Source organism: Trichoplax adhaerens, genomic scaffold (assembly GCF_000150275.1).
Source record: "Trichoplax adhaerens TRIADscaffold_14 genomic scaffold, whole genome shotgun sequence".
NCBI lineage: Eukaryota > Metazoa > Placozoa > Uniplacotomia > Trichoplacea > Trichoplacidae > Trichoplax > Trichoplax adhaerens.
In genome coordinates, this window is record NW_002060956.1 from 875,353 (window position 1) to 893,644 (window position 18,292).

Sequence of the window (18,292 nt, forward strand, 5' to 3'; positions counted from 1 at the left end):
CAGAACCTCTAATAATTATAGTTTTCGATTTTTTAGTTTTGCATATACAATTTCAGATTCAAAACCTATGAAATTAGATTAAATTATAGTATTTTCACAATTTATTCCACATACAAGATTATACAGTAAAAATGTCGTAGTATATAAAATATACCATTGATGATAATAGTTCTAAGTTAGTAGTAAAAAGGATTTATAACATTAGCAACATGGTGCAAGGAAAGCGCACGGTTGCATTGCCATATTCAAGATACTTATTGTACCATATATCTAGTAATGTAAAAAAGCTTGTTTGTAGCTAAAGCATAGGCATGTAATTGTAAAACAATATTATACTGCATACGACAAGCAAAGCATCATACAATTATGTACAAATGTACAGCATTAAGTGGTATGTATAGTAAAATGATTCTCTCCTGTAATCAGCTACGAAAAGAATATACTAGCATTATACCCAAATGCAATGTAAACATTGAAGTTTTAGAAATCAATAGACATTGCTTTACGCATTTGGGCTATTTTTGCATTGAGTTCTGATAAAGCTTTTTTACTGCCAAGGAATTTAGACGAAGTACTTCTAGCGCATAGCTGGCGGTAGATTTGCATTACAAGTACTTCACTTCTTTGAATAAAAAATTCATAAACGTATGATGATCCACATTGAGAAGTTAGTCGTTTAGATGGCTTTACCAGACGGTTTTGCTGATAAGTAAACAATAAAGAAGGTTGTAAATCTACATACAACAATAAACTAACGTTCCTATAAATGCCAGTTATAAATACCTCCAGTTGATATTTAAGGAAAGTATCTATAGTATTAATATGCTTGGAAAAGTCTTCGTTTCTTGCTGTAATGCATTTTTGTAATTCAATAAAGGATACCTACAATAATAGTAAAAGATTCGGGATGTAAAAGTAATTTATTCAGTATATCAATAATTAAGAACATATCGTTACAATTTAGTTTAAAGTACAATTAGGTAATCCATCTTTATTTAATACGTAAACTTTCATATGCAATCAGTAGTCTATGTGGGTGCAAATATAACGAATTTCGTCAAAAGTATTACTATTTATATTTATATACCTTTTCACATGGTAAAATCACGTCCGCTAGTTCATTTTGGAAGTGATGCAATTGGCTAAGTATTAGGTATTCCATTATCAATTGCTTTACGTATATGTAAGTACCATTGATTGCCTAGCAACAAAGAATCCCAATAAATGCTATTAGATAGCAAAATTGGCGAAATTGGACGCGACTTTGTACTGTATATCTCTACTCAATCATAAGATCTATCAATTAAAAGTTTAATGCAGGATGGCTTACATTTTTATTAACTTCGCTTTGAATCTCAGTTAGTACTTCTGGAGGAACCGCGTTCTCTAAGCGGATTTTCATAGTGCGAAAAACGGTGATATTGTCGTAGTAGAATTTAATACTGCCCTAAGAGATTATTTATGAATGAATATGGTGTCATCTTGTCATTAGAAATCTTAGATAATTAATACGCGTGCAATACAATTTCAATAACTTGCAAACTATGTGCAATTACCATCTTTACACATTCTAGTAATTTATTCTGTGTACTATTTTGCGACTTTATATTCTTTAAAGGCTGTAGAGAAAGAATGAAACTGCTTAATTCATCCGAGATATCTATCTGAAAAGATAAACAATTTGGGAAAGATGTTTTAATACTTTGCAAATTGTATTCCAGTGATAATGTAAGAAAATTTGTACAAGATTGTATTATTATAGGTTCTCAATCGATCAAATTCAATTACCTGCAGTTTTGCAAGGGCCTGGATGTTATTTTGAATGTTTGGAGAAGATTTTGGGCTACCGGAGTCAATTCCCATTGACTCAATCGATTTCTGATACTAAAAGAATTAGATACATTTTTGTCTTAAATGAAACACAATTAATTTTCATTTTGCACAAACTGCATCCGACCATACAGTTATAAAATCAAAAACAATCGATCATAAGACTCGTCGATATTTTAAATGTACTTACTTTAGGAAGAGACTCTTGCACTTTGGCTTTAATACTAGCTAGCTTGTTGTGAATTGCTGAAATTTCTTTAAAAAATTTTTCCTATAAATAGTCAGATAATATCATAGTACGCTAAAGTCATAGTCATAAATTAACCTTTCGAGAATCAAGCTTTAAAGCACGACTTTTAAGTCTTTCTGTCACTCATAACTCTTACCGCATCAGTTTCTTTTACTTTAACTTGTACTTGTTTCTCGTTGCATTCGGCTTGATGAACTAGTAGATTTGAAAGTGCACTCTGACATTCTGTACACACTCTGAGATATATACAAATTGTAGGTTCCGATGAAGGACACTATTGACAAGAAATTATACGAGGCAAAGGTACGCTTAGGTATCAGTTGTAATCTTAGTTGAAATTAGTATTACTCACAATTACATACCCCAAAGTCATTAATAATGCTCCATTTGACATTATATTTGTCAGAGCTTTCGTTTGGGACATAAAGCAGTAAATCTTCGGAAGAACATTCAGCACAAATTAAAGCTCCACAAACGCTATATTTTTTCAAATGTAACAGCGATAGAACACAACATACAAATAAATTAATATCCTTGATATTAACCGATATTATTCTTGGCTCTAGTGTTTGCTTATATTACAGTTTTAGTCGATCTGGATCAACGGCCATTACTACTACATTATGTTAAGAATTTATATATTGATTTTTACTTATAGGTTATCATACCGACAATGCCTATTTTTTCGAATAAAAGAAAATTCTTTGGCACATCCGCAGCAATGCTTAGAAGCTGTAATTGGCTGTCAGAATCCGCTTAGATTAGTACTGTATACGATTGTTATGTACATACCTAAATATTTACAGATATTATCTTCCTTATATTTGAAATGGCTGATTTTTTAAATATCCAAGGATATAGTAGATTAGTAGAAATACTGTGTCAATCTTACCATCCAGTTATTTGATTTTTGCCATTCAGGTATGCCGTTAAAGCTGTTTAAAAAGAGCTTAGCAGAAGTAACCAATGATGAAGAAGAGATCATTCCTCTAAATCCATCTATTAAACGAGTTATTTCTGCATGCAGTAAAGCCGCAACTGATGGAGATTTATTCAATTTTCCGTCAACCTCCGATCTTGTTACGCTTCCACTTCTAATTAATACTCTTTCATCCCTCATTTGACGTTGAAAACGGGTATAATCTTGCATTAAATTTGTCATGGTTCCCATTGCCTGAGCTTCAGGCTGATAACAGTGTAAACAGACCTAGAAAGAGTTACTTGAGTGTTATTAATCTGTTCTTAAAGTGACATTAACATCGTGCAGGATGAAAAAATTTTTATAATCCTACAGGATCAAGCCATGAAATTTGCTAATAAAAGATTTTAAAGCTAATTTAGTCCATCAAGGTGACTATATAACTATTACTTCAAAACGTCAACGAGTTGAAACAAGGATGATCTAACCTACCCTGTATAATTGCCCATTAACATGATAATTTGCTGTAGGTGATAATCTTCTCTTATAGTTGCTACAACTGCCACAGAATATTTCTCCACATCTGCATCAAGACGAACTGATTAACAATTTGTAAATTTATACTAAAATTAACAATTAAATCCTTAAGGAATATAGTTCAAATGCAGTAAGAACATAGATATAATTTGAACACGGCATACTGTACATGCATACCGCTAAATAAAAATTATATACACAACATTAAAAAATACAGTATATGAAATTTTTTGTTTTGCTATGAAAGTAATCGCATTTTGAAGCAGTAGTACAACCATTACAAATACTAGACAACCCGTTCAATTGAAAGGAGCGTTTGAGTTTGTTTAGGCTTGCTTTGCTACATTAATCAAATGTATCTGGTATTTATTATCGATGTTTATTAATTATTCTTGTAGTAGACCTGGCATGATTATTTGTAGTGATTTAACAGCTCTAAGTTTGTAAATTATATAATTCAATTGTATTTGTTTATTCTTAATACTGCAGTTCAACCTGAAATATAAAGCATACCATCGTGTGTGTGTGCATTACAATTATTACACAATATCTAGAGTCATATCTATCATGTAAACGGTGAAAACTACTGCACATTATTTAAAATTTCTTTAATTTTAATATAGCTCAAGAGAGTACTTTCACGTTCAAAGGAATGCTTAATCAAGTAAGTGATGAGGTAGCTTACATTCTGCAGTGGTGCCGTCTTTCAATTATAGTAAATTTCTTCTTACAATTTAAGTTGGCACAGTAATCTCTCATCTGATTTGGAACCCAATGGGACTGTGTAATAGGGGCTACAGACACAGTGCCTTCATGATTTTGCAATAAATTTGTTATTTCGTCATTATAAGTATTCGAATCCGTGGTGTTAGTGGAATTAAGAATATCATAGTTATTGTTGCGAGCCATCTGGGATTCCTACATGTCATATAAAAAAAGAATAGAATAGTAAACATTAACATCAAAATAAACTTCTCGTATAATAAATACCAGCGATGGGTAAAGATATTGCCATTAACGGTTATTACATGAAGCGATTGCAATGTAACATTATTTTTGGTATGGTAGTGATCGATAGCAGTTGCAGTGAGAATTTACTTTCATTGCTAATTTTTACGATGTCATTGCAAAAAATACTACAGTATGTGGCATTTCTTTCTTCAATGGCACTTTTCTTGGTATTTTGCATTATCATGATCAGTCAATTTGATACGTAGCCATAGGATGGGTTATTACAGATAAATGTGATCAGATAGTGCATCAATTGAAAAATGACCGTAGTAGCCATAAATGCTATAAGCAGTTGAAAAAGTGGATGATTATGATCAATGTTAATGGACTATGATCTCGTGCTCATATTGATTTACCGAAACTTGGTATTATCATTAGTTATTTATCTTAATCTAATTTTCATGTGTAAATGGTTTTAAGATTACAGTACTGTATTATATCAGTCCAAGATAAAAATAAATGACATTTTGATTATCGATGTGTTATGTACGGCTTGAACAGTAGTAGATTGACAATTATCTAGAAGGAAAATGAACCAATTAATTACGTCATTGATTGATTCATTACAATTTATGCAATCTAAACAGTTTACCTTTTTGGAGTACTACTTCTAATTAATATTGTACCTGCAGTATGTTTAGCTCTAGCTCTCAATCAACGTCATCTTTGCTTTATAGAGCAATATTATTCATTACTGAAACACTCACTATCACTTTCTTAAGGTAATGGTGGCAAAAGTAAACAGCAGCACATTGATGATTCTAATTTATATAAAATATGTAATCATCGAAATTCAAACCTGACGCTATCGGAATTCACTGTTGTCAATTGTGATTGGAAACCTAAGTGCAGTATTCGTTGACTACAGTACACAGAGTAGTGATCAAGGATCGTTGGGGCCAAGAGTGCAGTCTAAGCAAGTTTATCGTTCTCTCTTTCTTTGCAGCCAGTAGAATAGTTGTAATAATCTTTCCCCCCCAAAATGACAGAAATAAGAGATCAATTTCTTCTAGAAATGGACTGCCAGGTTAGTCATTGGTGAACGTTGATTGGCACTAACGTTTAACAAAAGTCAAAAAACTGTTGACATTCCAACTGGTTCTGGTACCGTACTAGTACAGGTCTAGATCGAATTTGAATGACGTCATGTAGTGAGTGGAGTACTGTACGGGTGTACGGACTGTACTGTACTTCTTTTTGCTTGAGTAGAAATGGGGCCAATGAGCGCACGTTTCTCTTTCACTGTTAGTGACATACAATAATAGCACTTGCATGGGCACCAACATACAGTACTGTAGAGGGTGTGTGGAAAGCCATTGGATATTTCAAAGTGTAATATCAGGATATTTTCCAATGATTTTCCACACATTTTTGTTGTAATCGTATAGAGGAAAGCTTATTATTTTTCATGGTAATAGCTGTCATGACCATACCCTTACCAAAAAGACGCTAAGATAAATTGAACGCGCACGTCTCAATATCGTCCATACAGGGGTAACAACAAGTGTTCTTACTGCAAGTTCACTTTAATTGTACAATCGAAAGGAAGAGGGGGAGGGAAATCGGTAAGGCATGTTCGATTCGCCGCAAACCTCCACTCGTAGGCAAAATAATATGGAGCCTGACCAAATTATCGGCTTCCATCGATACCATTAAACATTGAACATTTAATGGTGAACAACGCTGAGTGTAATGCATCGATACAGTAGGTTACTGGCCTAGTAGACTACTATCGGTGCGATGAGGTAGTCAGTTCCGTTGTCGATGGTAAAAAGATGAAATGCTTATCTTTCATCTTTACTGTACAGTATGTCACTTGAGTAGGCTACATTATAGAGATTGTAATGAATTATGATAATGATAATCGACAGTGCAGTTAGGCGCTGGATGCTTAATGCAAAATTGTATCCCCTGTGCATAAAAATGATCACCGTTACTCATGTCCTATTTCTAGTGAAGCGGTGGTAATTTTTGATGCACGGGGATACAGTTTTAATGGAGTAGTCCCTGACTGTACAGGCAGTGAAAGCCTCGCTCGTGATACTTGGCGTTTAGAGGTACTTTCTACTTAATGTCATTAAGCTAAATTGTCCTACACCAGTAATTTCCAATTTTCTTGACTACTGTATTAGCCTATTCTAATTTTAGATAGTACCGTAGAGTACTGTATGTTGGGATGATTTCTCCAATTCTATTCTACACTACAGCACATAGTGCAATATTACCAACAGTATTGAGTATTGAGTAGAGATGTTGAACACCTTGTGGAAAGCGGTTGATCGCTGATAGCCGAACTGGATCGCAGTATCATGAATTGCTCATGGTCAATAAATACCGCTATTTATGGAGTAGTCCGAGACTATATGCCACAATGAAAAAGCGAAAGTCAGTTTCAATTTCAATGACACTCTACAGTATAGGATAGGCTATTTTCTGTCCTTCCTGACTGTGTGATCTTCTTCATTTTCTCCGTTGCAATCCGCAAAAGGAAGTGGATCACGCCATACTTTTAGTTAAGAGCTTGACAGTATTGTACTGTACGGCGTTCAAGTTGTGTTTTTTGTCTGTGCTACCGTAGAACTACTGTAGTGTACCGTACGTACTGTACTGTACAGTACATTGTACAGTACGGTACTGTACTGTACTGTACAAAGGAGTATCAGCAGTTTCCCGCGAAAATGATGGAGGTCGACACCCGTCATGAGGTCTGATTGGTTGATTCTAGAAGACGATTGAATTCATTATTTATACAGTACAGTACAGTATACGGTACAGGACAGTACAGTACTGGACTGCAATAAGACTAACAATAACCACCACAACCGTGACAGACATGGAACGTTTTTTTGATGGTATGGTTTCCAGTCCCGTCCCGTACCGTACCGTTCTGGCCCGGATTCTTCCCATGACCGTAGTAGACTACCGTGCTAGTGGATAGGACACAGTAGCCGGCGACTTGGATGTCAAGTCGGTACGATACAAGCAATTCTACATGTAGCAAGTTGTCAATGAAAATCAGTTGTTGCCGTCGTCTTTGACAGTCTAAAATTCAATTCCAAATTGACATCAAGACGCTGTGGAAATTAATTCCTTGTGTGGCGCGTAATTCTGAAAGGCGTAAATTGGAGACCTTTACTCGGTTAGCTTATCAATAGATACAGTCAATTTATAGGTTGGAAGTTTGCACTTGTTCCCCTGTGTATTGCAGCGTTGAATGATTTACTATAGGATAGCTGGTACTCCAATCATTCAACTGTCCATTTCCCCTCTACTATGATATCACCGTGGTAGCTACTGACGTTATTTTGTAGCAATTCATTCTCCATGGAAAGAGAAATCACGATATGCTATTCGCCATTTTTTCTTCATACCAAGCGCCTACTAAAGTTAGACGAGATATTGCTGACTCCCTACTAGTTGCTCAATGGATTCTTATTGTAAACATGTGCGCTTATGCCCTAGTCATAAACTTGCAAGATAGTTCAGCACAATCATCAAGAACAAATGCCCTCTTTACTCTACTCTATTGTACAGCTTACTACAAGCTGTAAAAGAGACAATTTGCTCAAGTCATAGCGTAAATTCACACATGTATCCAGCAATGTAGGTCGTCTCTCACTTCTTCATACGCGTACTCCAATAATATCATTTTTCAACTTCCCCCAAAAATTGCTACCTTCTCCACAACATCATCAACTGTAATCCATTTCAATGGACAACTGTTAAGCAATGCCAAAAGCCACAGCTCGCTATACTGTACAGTACATAATAGTTCTGCAAAGTGGAAGCCAAATTTCTTTTACTCCAACATAGTTGAAAGAACGCTCTACGCTAAGAATAAATGAAATACGGTAACAAGAAGTTGTGATGGGATCTCTTCAATATCTCTAAATACAACATACACTGCTACGTTTGCTACTGGAGTATGGTATAATTCACCCAATTGATATGAATTCAAAAAATGATAATCAATTATGAACTATCGCTATTCAGAACACACATTTGTATTAGACTTCCGTACCAGAATGGACAGTACTGTCCTGATTCTCGAAATGGACGTAATCGCAACTTTTACTTAAGGCTGTACATTAATTATTACAAAGGATTCAGGCTCAATGCAAAATTATTTTCAACTTTAGTCTTCATTTGATTCAGTCAATTTCACTACCATACTATATTCAATTTTCTGCAATTTTGGAGAATGGAAGCTTAGTTAATTTTAGTATACGTAATGTAGTATTATTATTGAATACAAATACCAATGGATATACATTACGTATAATAAATTTTAGAGTTGACCTAAAAAAATAAGAACAATGACTGCTATATCTACAGTCATTAAACATATTCAGTTATAGTGTACGTGTATATAGTAGAGAGAGCATACAGTTATAATCTCATTGCCCTTCATTTTCAGGCAGTTACTACAGTATTAATACGACGTAAATCATCACTGCTTGATGTTATTCGGTCTGGCCTAGAAAATCTGATCGTACTCGTATTATCCCTTATTATTATTATTGCAATAGCACTTGGATACTATACAGTATATCTTCCATTTAATACACATTATAATAACTACAAACTAATGAATTATACATATACATCTTATACATTTATGCATCACTTCTAGTGTATATGTTGCAATATTGATACAGTATAATCGTAGCACATTTTTATGCAGCTGTTGTTGTTACTGTCAAGAATCTGTCACTGATTCATATTATTCGGTCTATTCATGTTTCTATTATCGCTCATTGCATCGCATTTTTGCGCTAAATTGTCCCTTTAGTAATCATTGTACTATCGTGTGTTGTGGCAGTAGTGTACTTTTTACTATCATCTGATATGTGCATTCATCTCAGTCCATTGGCTTTTCTAAATATCTCTATGATGTACACACCTGCTGCACACCTGCTGCGTACATACAGTCTGTGCAGCAGAAATAACTTGAATAAAGCAGTAATAGTCTTCTATACGTACATTACTCTAATGTTCAATAAACTGTAGATTTTTCCTGTGCTTCGCTGAAACTATGTATGCAGAAAGCTCACTTTACCAGAGCGCCAGCTACCCTTTATTGCCGTGACGCGTTTAGTTATACACAACTGCGCTGCTAAAGACTGTAGGTAACCCTACACTTATTTAGCAGTGTCGTAGCTGAACTGAACGGACAGCACTGTAGTGAAAATGTTTATGAGCTTGTATTTGTATTACGGTGTGTAATTTTATTTATATTGTAGCTGAATGTTTAGTAAGCTATACATTTAATTACTGTGTTAGAAGATTTGGTTCTATTAGTCCTTAATAACGTGCCAACTATACTTCAAGATTAGTGAGCCTAAATGAAACTTACCACAGTATAGCTCTTGCGGATGTTATGATTAGGCCGAAATATGTTTCTGTAAGACCCTATAAATTAGTATAATGGGTCAACATACTATCATTCCTATACTAATTTTACATTTGCAAGGTGTATGGTACAATAAATTATTAATCAATGTGGAGTTAAAAGAATCGTTATACTTATCGCCGATTGAGTGATGATATTGGTTACCATATTGTGTACATGATTATAAGCTAAATTTTTATGTGTATAAGTTATACGTAGCTATTTCACTTTAAGCTACACTACTGCATTGGTGTTGCGACCTCTTGAATTCTTCGACAGTTAATGAAGTACGGTTTACTTCAAATACAATATTATAACGTATTTTACAATGCATAAAAGTTGCGCAGAGAATGATTAGAAGATTTATTGCACTTAAAGTAGCTATTACAGGTTAAAGCCTTTTGCCAATGCAAAATAGCTAGCATATACGATGGATAGATAGGCAGTGGATTTACTATTATATAAATTACAGGTCAATTAGAATAGCGCAATCGCTTCAGTTTTATGTACTTTAAAGATATCGTTATCACGTCATGTTCACGTGTATAGAAGATTTGACAGCAAATTGAAATTCGTGTGGCCCCTTATTGTAATGAATATTGTACTGAAATTGATATGCGATACAAATAGGCTCGTGTTTATAACCACGTAATTTCTTTAGTTTATTAAATCTGATGTTTCTATGTTAAGGTCTCAGGAATCATGATGGCTTCCTCACTAGCAGTTACTCACTGTGCTAATCACGCTAACAATGATGAAGATAGCAGGTATTTTATTAACATTAATAGCTTTTGATGCAGGGTAGTTAGATGACATCTCTATAACCCGTATAAGTAGCTGCTTAGTGGTATATATATATATAGGTAATGGTAGATAAGCCACTTTTATATATCACTGATTGTGCACGTATTATATATAGTTATACCGATCAAACCATCCGGGATTTATTCAAGGACTTGCATAGCAATCTTAATATCACTGACCCGCTTGTGTTAGAGGAAGGATGGAATATGTGGAAGATTATTTCCGAGACCTTCAAAATTGTTAAAAATGTACGTTCGTAAATAAATGTTACTAGTTACTTGTACATACTTCTATATTTTGATACTAGTTATGCTTCCTTATAGTCTTCATTTTTCAACCCAGTTCTCATCGTTCTCTAAATAAATTTTATAGGATATCTCGCAGTGGGTATGTGCTATTAACTACATTGCTATTTATACGGCTAGGTAAGTAATATGAATGAAGTAAATAATTCGCATATTAGGATTATACATTGTATAGATATGTACATGATCTTAATGTATGCATTCTCGTGATAGAATGTCATCAAAGGCTAGCATCCTTAAACCAATTCCTAAAGTTTTAAACCATTTGATGGCTGCAAGAATAAAGTAATTTTTATATTTATACTCTCAACTTAATCAACCTTTACTACTCACATGTAATCTTGTAAATTATTGCATTTTTTAATAGTATATTAGACTTTATCGATAAGCTTCAGAAACTAGGTGAAATTATTTCTGTTGAGAATCATGCAGCCAAGAAGCAAATTTATTTATTGAGTCGAAAGTATTTAATAGATGCTGCTTTGTTCGCCAAATGTGACCTGTAAGACTATATCGGTCCAACCTTATAATCCTTCATTATACTACAAAGTTTACATTAATGAACTCGCTAGATATGTTAGTACTAAATGAAGTTCTTTTTTGGTCAATCTTGTAGGCTGATTGAGTTAGTCTTTCGTAAAGATATCGATAAGAGCATTCATAAGTTTAAAGATCTGCTTGATAATCCTAGAAGTTACATATGGTTATTGTTTTTAGTTGCCAAAGGTAAATATAACTTAAGTCTGTTTCATCTGCTGTTCCAAATTTATATACATAGGCAGAATCGCTCACAAGAATTTTATCAACTATTTTATGATACCTAATCATTTTACTTGCGTATTAGATTCTCTACTAAAGGATCCAGAGCTATACATTGCGTACTACTTATTAATTTGCTGCGTTAACCATCTAGCAAAATCGGTACCTTCGAGTTTTATAAAAGAAAATTATCGTGAGTACTAAACATTAATATCTGAATATTGTAATATTTATGTTAACAAATTAAACAGCTACTTGATTTGTTTCCACTAGGTACTTTAATAGGAACTGATACTGAAAGCGTGAGTCACTTGATTTATGATGATAAAATTGCTATACTTTTTGAAACAGTAGACTTTATGAAACTTAAAAATATTTTTATCATAAATATTGGGCAACAGGTTAGTTCTGAAATTTTACGGAAGTTGTGCGAAGATTTACATGTGCAGTATGAGGGGGTGCGTGATATTATAAACATTTTTACCTATTGCGTATACCTTACAAAAATCATGATAGCTATACTTCGGTTTACAATGTATTTGATTGATTTTTTACAGGTTAGAGACTTTCATAATAACTGCTGGACTAGATTTCAAGTGACTGGATCGAGTATTCTAAATCCCTTAAAGGTAAGAGCAACATTCATTTACTTAAATACTGTAACATACTAACTACTGTATATAGTCTGCGGATAATTGCATCACAGCATCCGCTACTAATCATAATACTACAGTACTATCCGTAATTGTATGCGTATTATTATTATTCTATTATATAATTTTTATGTTATTACAAATTAGATTGATAATCTTAATAGAGAATATGAGGCTGCATTCATCAAGAATGGTACGAAAATTTGGTTCTGAACTTCTTAAATCTCTAGACTTGTAATGTGTTATCATATTATTTCTAATCCTGATTAATTCGATTTTATTGAATAATTTTACAAGGTGACTTTGATGAGCGAGCATTTTTGGATGAATCAATTTTTGATAGCATGTTAAAGCCAAAGTATGTACTTCACATCGTTTATAGATAAATTAGTCAATACTTGGTAATACGCTTCTTACATTTTTACTAGTCTGTTAAGATATCGCATTACTTACATTAAAAATTCTGGTTTGACAGGTCTACCGGGAAAGAAGATCGTGGTAGCTATAGAAAAGATCCGCCACCTACACCTGTAAAGTAAGTTAACGAGCAAGTTTTGGTACATCTATTACATCTATGTGCAAAGATATATGGAAATAGAGGGGACTATTAATGGTTTATTATTGTTATAATAGATCTACGATGAAAAGCATTGCTAATTTGTTAGCTCTCCTAACATCTACAGAGTAAGTCACTTCAGAAATATTATTAAATAATAACGTTATTTGAAGTACTGTAGACACCTTAAAATGGTGATAACATATCGTATTGACTTTGTTCTTAGTACCACGCCAGGATCATTACTTTGTGATTACTTCAAGGTACGTTGTGTCTATTATTTAGTTAATGTAAGGCAACTACTAAGAATTAATGATGTCTAATACTGTTTCTTATACAGAAATGCTGTCCGAATCCATTTGATAGCATTCTTGCTCGTTTAGAACGTAAGTAAATGACTCATTTGCGTCACGATTTTCGTTTCAATAGTTCATCGTTTAATCGTCAATTGATTACTGACAGGGTATCGAGATGTTTTCGTACAGAAATACGCAAAGCAGACAAGCTCAGCTTATTCCTCAATTAGTGATAAGGTACTTTTGACTACCGGAACAGCATTTCTGTAACGCTGTGTTTTGTATATATGGATAGGAGGACTAATGTTCGATGTTTTTTATTTGTTCGTTGTACGTTTATCCTGTACAGTATTTTGATTTAGCAAAACGACTGTATTTTAGAGTTTTGGAGAATATGCTCAAAGGCGTAAGTTTGTAATGATATCCGCTGAATGATATAAATATGTTCTGAATATTGACCTGATGTTATTTATGACTTCTAGGAACAAAGGAGGCTTGGAAACAGCGATTTTAGGTAAGTTCTAAGTCTGAGTTGGGTATCACTTTGTTGCCTGATTACGTCTTAAGAGGTTTGATATTGTTATTAAAATCTTGCCAATTCTCGCAGCGTACTACTGAATCATGACGTATTTCACTCATCGTTATTGGCCTGTTCATTGGAGGTCGTCCTTTTTACTTATAATAGCCCACGTACGTATTCTAATATTTGGACAGTTTTCAATGATTTATATAATCTACAATTCAGTAATACACTAATAAGCAAAGAAATAAATATTTGACAGATACAAGCAATAGTAACAAGTATGGTTATGAATTTTCATTTCCTTGGATCCTTGATATTCTTGATATAAAGGTCTGTAGTTTAATATTCAAGAAAAGATTAGAGTTACTTTGAAAAACAGATTAGAATCTAATACTCTTTTTTATATATGTAGGCATATCACTTTGGTAAAGTAATAGAAAGTTTTATACGTAGCGAATTATCTCTGGATAACAATTTAGTACAGGTTGTTACTCAAAAGCTGTGATTGCTTAAAGATAGATCAAATGTCGTCCAAAAAATTTCTTTTTGATATTTACTATTTTTACCCATATTCCTTTAATTTTGTAAAATTTTATACTGATCTCATTTTTTAGCATCTCAATTTTATTGAATCAATGATATTAGAAAGCTTGGCATGGCAAGCGGTGAGTTATTTGGATTTATTAATTAATGTTGTAGTACTTACTTATCAGTAAGCTTTCAATGATTAAAAACAAAGGATCTTTTCTGTTATAGTCTTCCCCATTATATGCAGCACTGGAATCTTCTAAAATTGATCTTCGTTATAGGCAGTTGGTAACCGAGGTAGGGAATATACTAATTTGTGGTGTTGCCCTATTGTATGATATTTTCGAATATATTTTTAATAAAATATTTTTGAATTTTAACATAATGAATACATGTCGCAGAACAAAACCGAAGTGGCGGGTTCATTACTGGAAACGTAAGTATTTAGGAGATTATTTTTCCTGTAATTGATATTACAAAGATCTAATAATTATCGATTTCTACGGATATGGCTATTTTGTTTTTATTAACACTTTTATCAATGTAATTGGATATATTTCTAATAGGTGCCTTTCACCAGTTAAAAAGTCTCATACTAGCGAAAAGCAAAGTTGTGGTGACGAGACTCAGAAGAAACTACATTCTGTCGATTTATTTTACAGAAAAGGTTAAGTAATTTTTGTTCATTGTGTGGTATTACAAAGTTACATAACTACAGTATTTTGGAATGCTCATTTACTATGTTGTATTATTGTAAACTATAGTGTTTCAACTTGCATACTTGCGACTAAAAAATTTATGTGATGCCTTAAAAATTGATGAAAAAACGGTTAGTCTGCTCTTTTAAGTAATCATACGTGTTATTCAGTAAGTCATTTACTATATTCTTATCAAGAAATTCTATTGTAATAACATTATCCTAGATTAATCGAACATGGACTTGCTATCATTATGCTCTGACCTACAAAACAAAGCTATTTATGGATCGTCACATTGATCAGGTTTTGATGATACTTTATTACTGATTAGTGTAAATTCAATGGGTTGTGTGATTCTATGCTGTACTTTTGTTTAAATATCGCGATTGCTTACTTTAGGTAATGTTGTGCTGTACATATGCCGTGTGCAAGGTGATGCAAAAGGAAATTCAATTCAAAGAAATTATTCATCACTATAAAAGCTTATTTGGAAGATCGAGCTCCGTATGTAGTTTCCTCATGACTATTATCGTTTAGTTGAAAATTTTTAAACAACATCATATCATTTAATCCTTGAATAATAGGTATGCCGAAATGTGTTATTACTTTCCAACCAATATGGTACTATTATTGCGTTTTACAATCAAATTTTTATTTGTGAAATGAAGGAATTCGTGCTGAAACTGTCTTCCGTCAATGCTGTTAGTATATTTGCAGCTAATTGTAATTGAATAACTTTGTTGACCATACTTTTGCACATTTCCTGGCATCCTTGGATTAAAATTTCTTGATATGTCATTCGTTCACAGGCACTGCAGCTGTCTCCTATCCCAACGTACAATAGTAGATCACCACGCTCTGACGGTGTCGGCAAGAGGTAGTTATATTCTACAATGGTCATTAAGCAGTATCTTTAATTAATTTATTCACCGTGACCGGAATTTGTTAATTTAGAATTCCGTGGGTATCAAATGTTTATCTCTCTCCTTTAAAACGTAAAGATATTTTAACTCCAAGATCGAAAGCTTTATACTGCTTTGGAGATGCACTGGAGGTATGTATATGTGTATACGTGTTTCGTTTATATTTCTTTCTTATTATTGAGCACAAATTGGTTAGACTGCAGTATATTAGCGTATTATACCGTGTCGCAAATAAAAATTTGCGTACAGAAATTCAATTTTAATTGATAGTGTTAACTGTTTACCGTAATCATGTTTGCAGTCATCAAGGAAGCTATCTGAAATTAATGAGATTGTCCATAAGGGTAGCATGAAATCTTCGAAGAGATTAAAATTTGATGACACAACGGTTACTGCGGACGTGGATGTAACATCGAGATGTGCCGAAGCCCGGCCCGGATTATCAAATTTGGATCAAGACGAGAATCCCACTGACAATCCTACGAATAATTACAAGGCAGTTATGTTGGAAAATCGATTGGCGGATTTCGGTGGGTCATCTTTTGCTGTTATTGATATATCACGCAAAAGCAACACTCGATAGTGATAATGAATTTTTAAGCGTGTACTAAAATTAATCAAAGTGGTATACTCGTATATATCTTGATCAGAGGATTTTCGATTCGTCTTTTCAGCTTCCGATCGTCTTTCCGTAAATCAGCAAAAATGAATTAATTCTCAAGATATAAGTATCATACCAAAAAATATTGGTTAGGACATTATTCTGTACCTGTGACAACAACTGCAATCTGTTACAATTTTATAAATGTTATAGCAACGAAATGACTTCAGGTTGTCTCGAGGTATCCCAACTTTTGAAACGTTTCTGGTTTGATCGGGCTGTTGAAACGGTTATTCTTTATTCCCTTACTAGTAAAGAATTTATTTCGATCTAGAATATTATTTCAATTTCATTGTAATTTATCAATAGTTCTATTATCATTCGATAGCAGACGCTTTCTTATAATTACATTGTTACTAATTCACTTATTTACAGTTTAGTTGCCGTAGAAAGAAATTTAATGATATTAGTGTATCCTACAGCAAAGGTAGTCCTTCTTGTTTATTTTATAGCACGTTGTGTGTAAGCGATTCCATTCGTCTGGTTTTCTTGTAGACACAGTACTGTATTTATAATAAGATTCAGCATGTGATATTCTTCAATTAATTAATATTATATTATATAAGATTGTCTGATATGCCCTTATCATTAAGTCATCTTATGCTCGGTAGTAGTACGTTGTAGACAACAATGGAATTTTAAAGGAGTTGTCATTACCTAACATGTAAAAGATTACTTTCATCATTTTGCTTGTTTATGTTATCATAAAATCCCTAAGACCAGTAACAATTCATAATTATACGTACATCAGTAGAAAACTGTTTTGATTCAGTAAATGATTTGGAAAGAGAAAAATAATAACTACAGTAAGAATCTTCTTGGTATACGAAGTTATAAAATAAAAATTTTTTAAATTATGGAGCTATGCAAAATGGTGAGATTTTATGGCTGCGCGTTTTTGTGCTGTAGACCTGTAGTGTTGCCTACTGTAAATCGGTCAATCGCCGTTTGACTATTAAATATTTACAGTAATAGTTTATGATACTATAAATGCAGAGCAGAAAGATTGTTTTGTGTTGACAGTAATGTAAACTGGACAAGAATTATAACATACTATCTATTTTATCATCCTGTCCTTTTTTATCGTTAAGCTCTCAACCTAAACCTGACTTTGATTTATTGCAATGATAAGTAATTAATGATAGCTTTTGGGCTCCCTCAGAGTTGTTGGGCCTAGGTCTTATGCATTTCCTCTGAAATTAATTAATTACTAGTATTATTTTTAATAATAATATAACACATATATATAAATTATTATCTTTTATTATTTATTTATAGTATTAAACGTCACAGTATACGTCGTTGCGAATGCAATGTGGAACCAAAATATCACTCACTTTTTGCAATTAGTGAATTGAACTAAATACTGTACACTATACACCGTATAGTATACAGGAAACTGCCTGGGATTATGGGGTTTATTGAAATTCTTTGAATGGGATGATAACTACTGTACTGTATGTACAGTGTACTGTAGATTAATGTAGACCGTACTGTACATCATTAGCGATTTGCTTTTGCAGGTTTTTGAAGTTTTAGGGATGGGATGATAGCTACTGTACACAGTGTACAATACAGTGTAGACTAACGTAGAGACCGTACATTATTATGTACAGTGTAGACTCATGTCGACCGTACCTCCTTATT

The 18,292-nt window shown here is 33.2% G+C and overlaps 2 protein-coding genes across 2 annotated transcripts; one reads left to right on the forward strand and one right to left on the reverse strand.

Moving 5' to 3' along the window:
• Window positions 1–193: 193 nt before the first annotated feature.
• On the reverse strand, window positions 194–3,242 carry TRIADDRAFT_60209 (uncharacterized protein; the record flags this gene model as incomplete). Its single annotated transcript, XM_002116243.1, has 11 exons — window positions 194–298; window positions 784–882; window positions 1,088–1,201; window positions 1,331–1,447; window positions 1,557–1,664; window positions 1,789–1,884; window positions 2,021–2,101; window positions 2,217–2,354; window positions 2,443–2,557; window positions 2,749–2,822; window positions 2,973–3,242. The coding sequence occupies 11 exons, from the start codon at window positions 3,240–3,242 to the stop codon at window positions 194–196; spliced, it is 1,317 nt and encodes a 438-aa protein (XP_002116279.1).
• A 7,402-nt stretch (window positions 3,243–10,644) lies between these two features.
• TRIADDRAFT_60210 (uncharacterized protein) lies at window positions 10,645–16,567 on the forward strand (the record flags this gene model as incomplete). The annotated part of the gene is made up of 30 exons (XM_002116149.1): window positions 10,645–10,706; window positions 10,859–10,991; window positions 11,116–11,168; window positions 11,262–11,333; window positions 11,416–11,550; window positions 11,665–11,774; window positions 12,081–12,208; window positions 12,365–12,436; window positions 12,608–12,653; window positions 12,758–12,818; window positions 12,936–12,995; window positions 13,094–13,144; window positions 13,198–13,279; window positions 13,357–13,402; window positions 13,479–13,549; window positions 13,662–13,718; window positions 13,795–13,826; window positions 13,920–14,002; window positions 14,095–14,165; window positions 14,248–14,319; window positions 14,450–14,500; window positions 14,592–14,660; window positions 14,765–14,799; window positions 14,930–15,030; window positions 15,128–15,192; window positions 15,287–15,364; window positions 15,646–15,762; window positions 15,871–15,938; window positions 16,016–16,115; window positions 16,286–16,567. The coding sequence occupies 30 exons, from the start codon at window positions 10,645–10,647 to the stop codon at window positions 16,565–16,567; spliced, it is 2,463 nt and encodes an 820-aa protein (XP_002116185.1).
• Window positions 16,568–18,292: the final 1,725 nt, after the last annotated feature.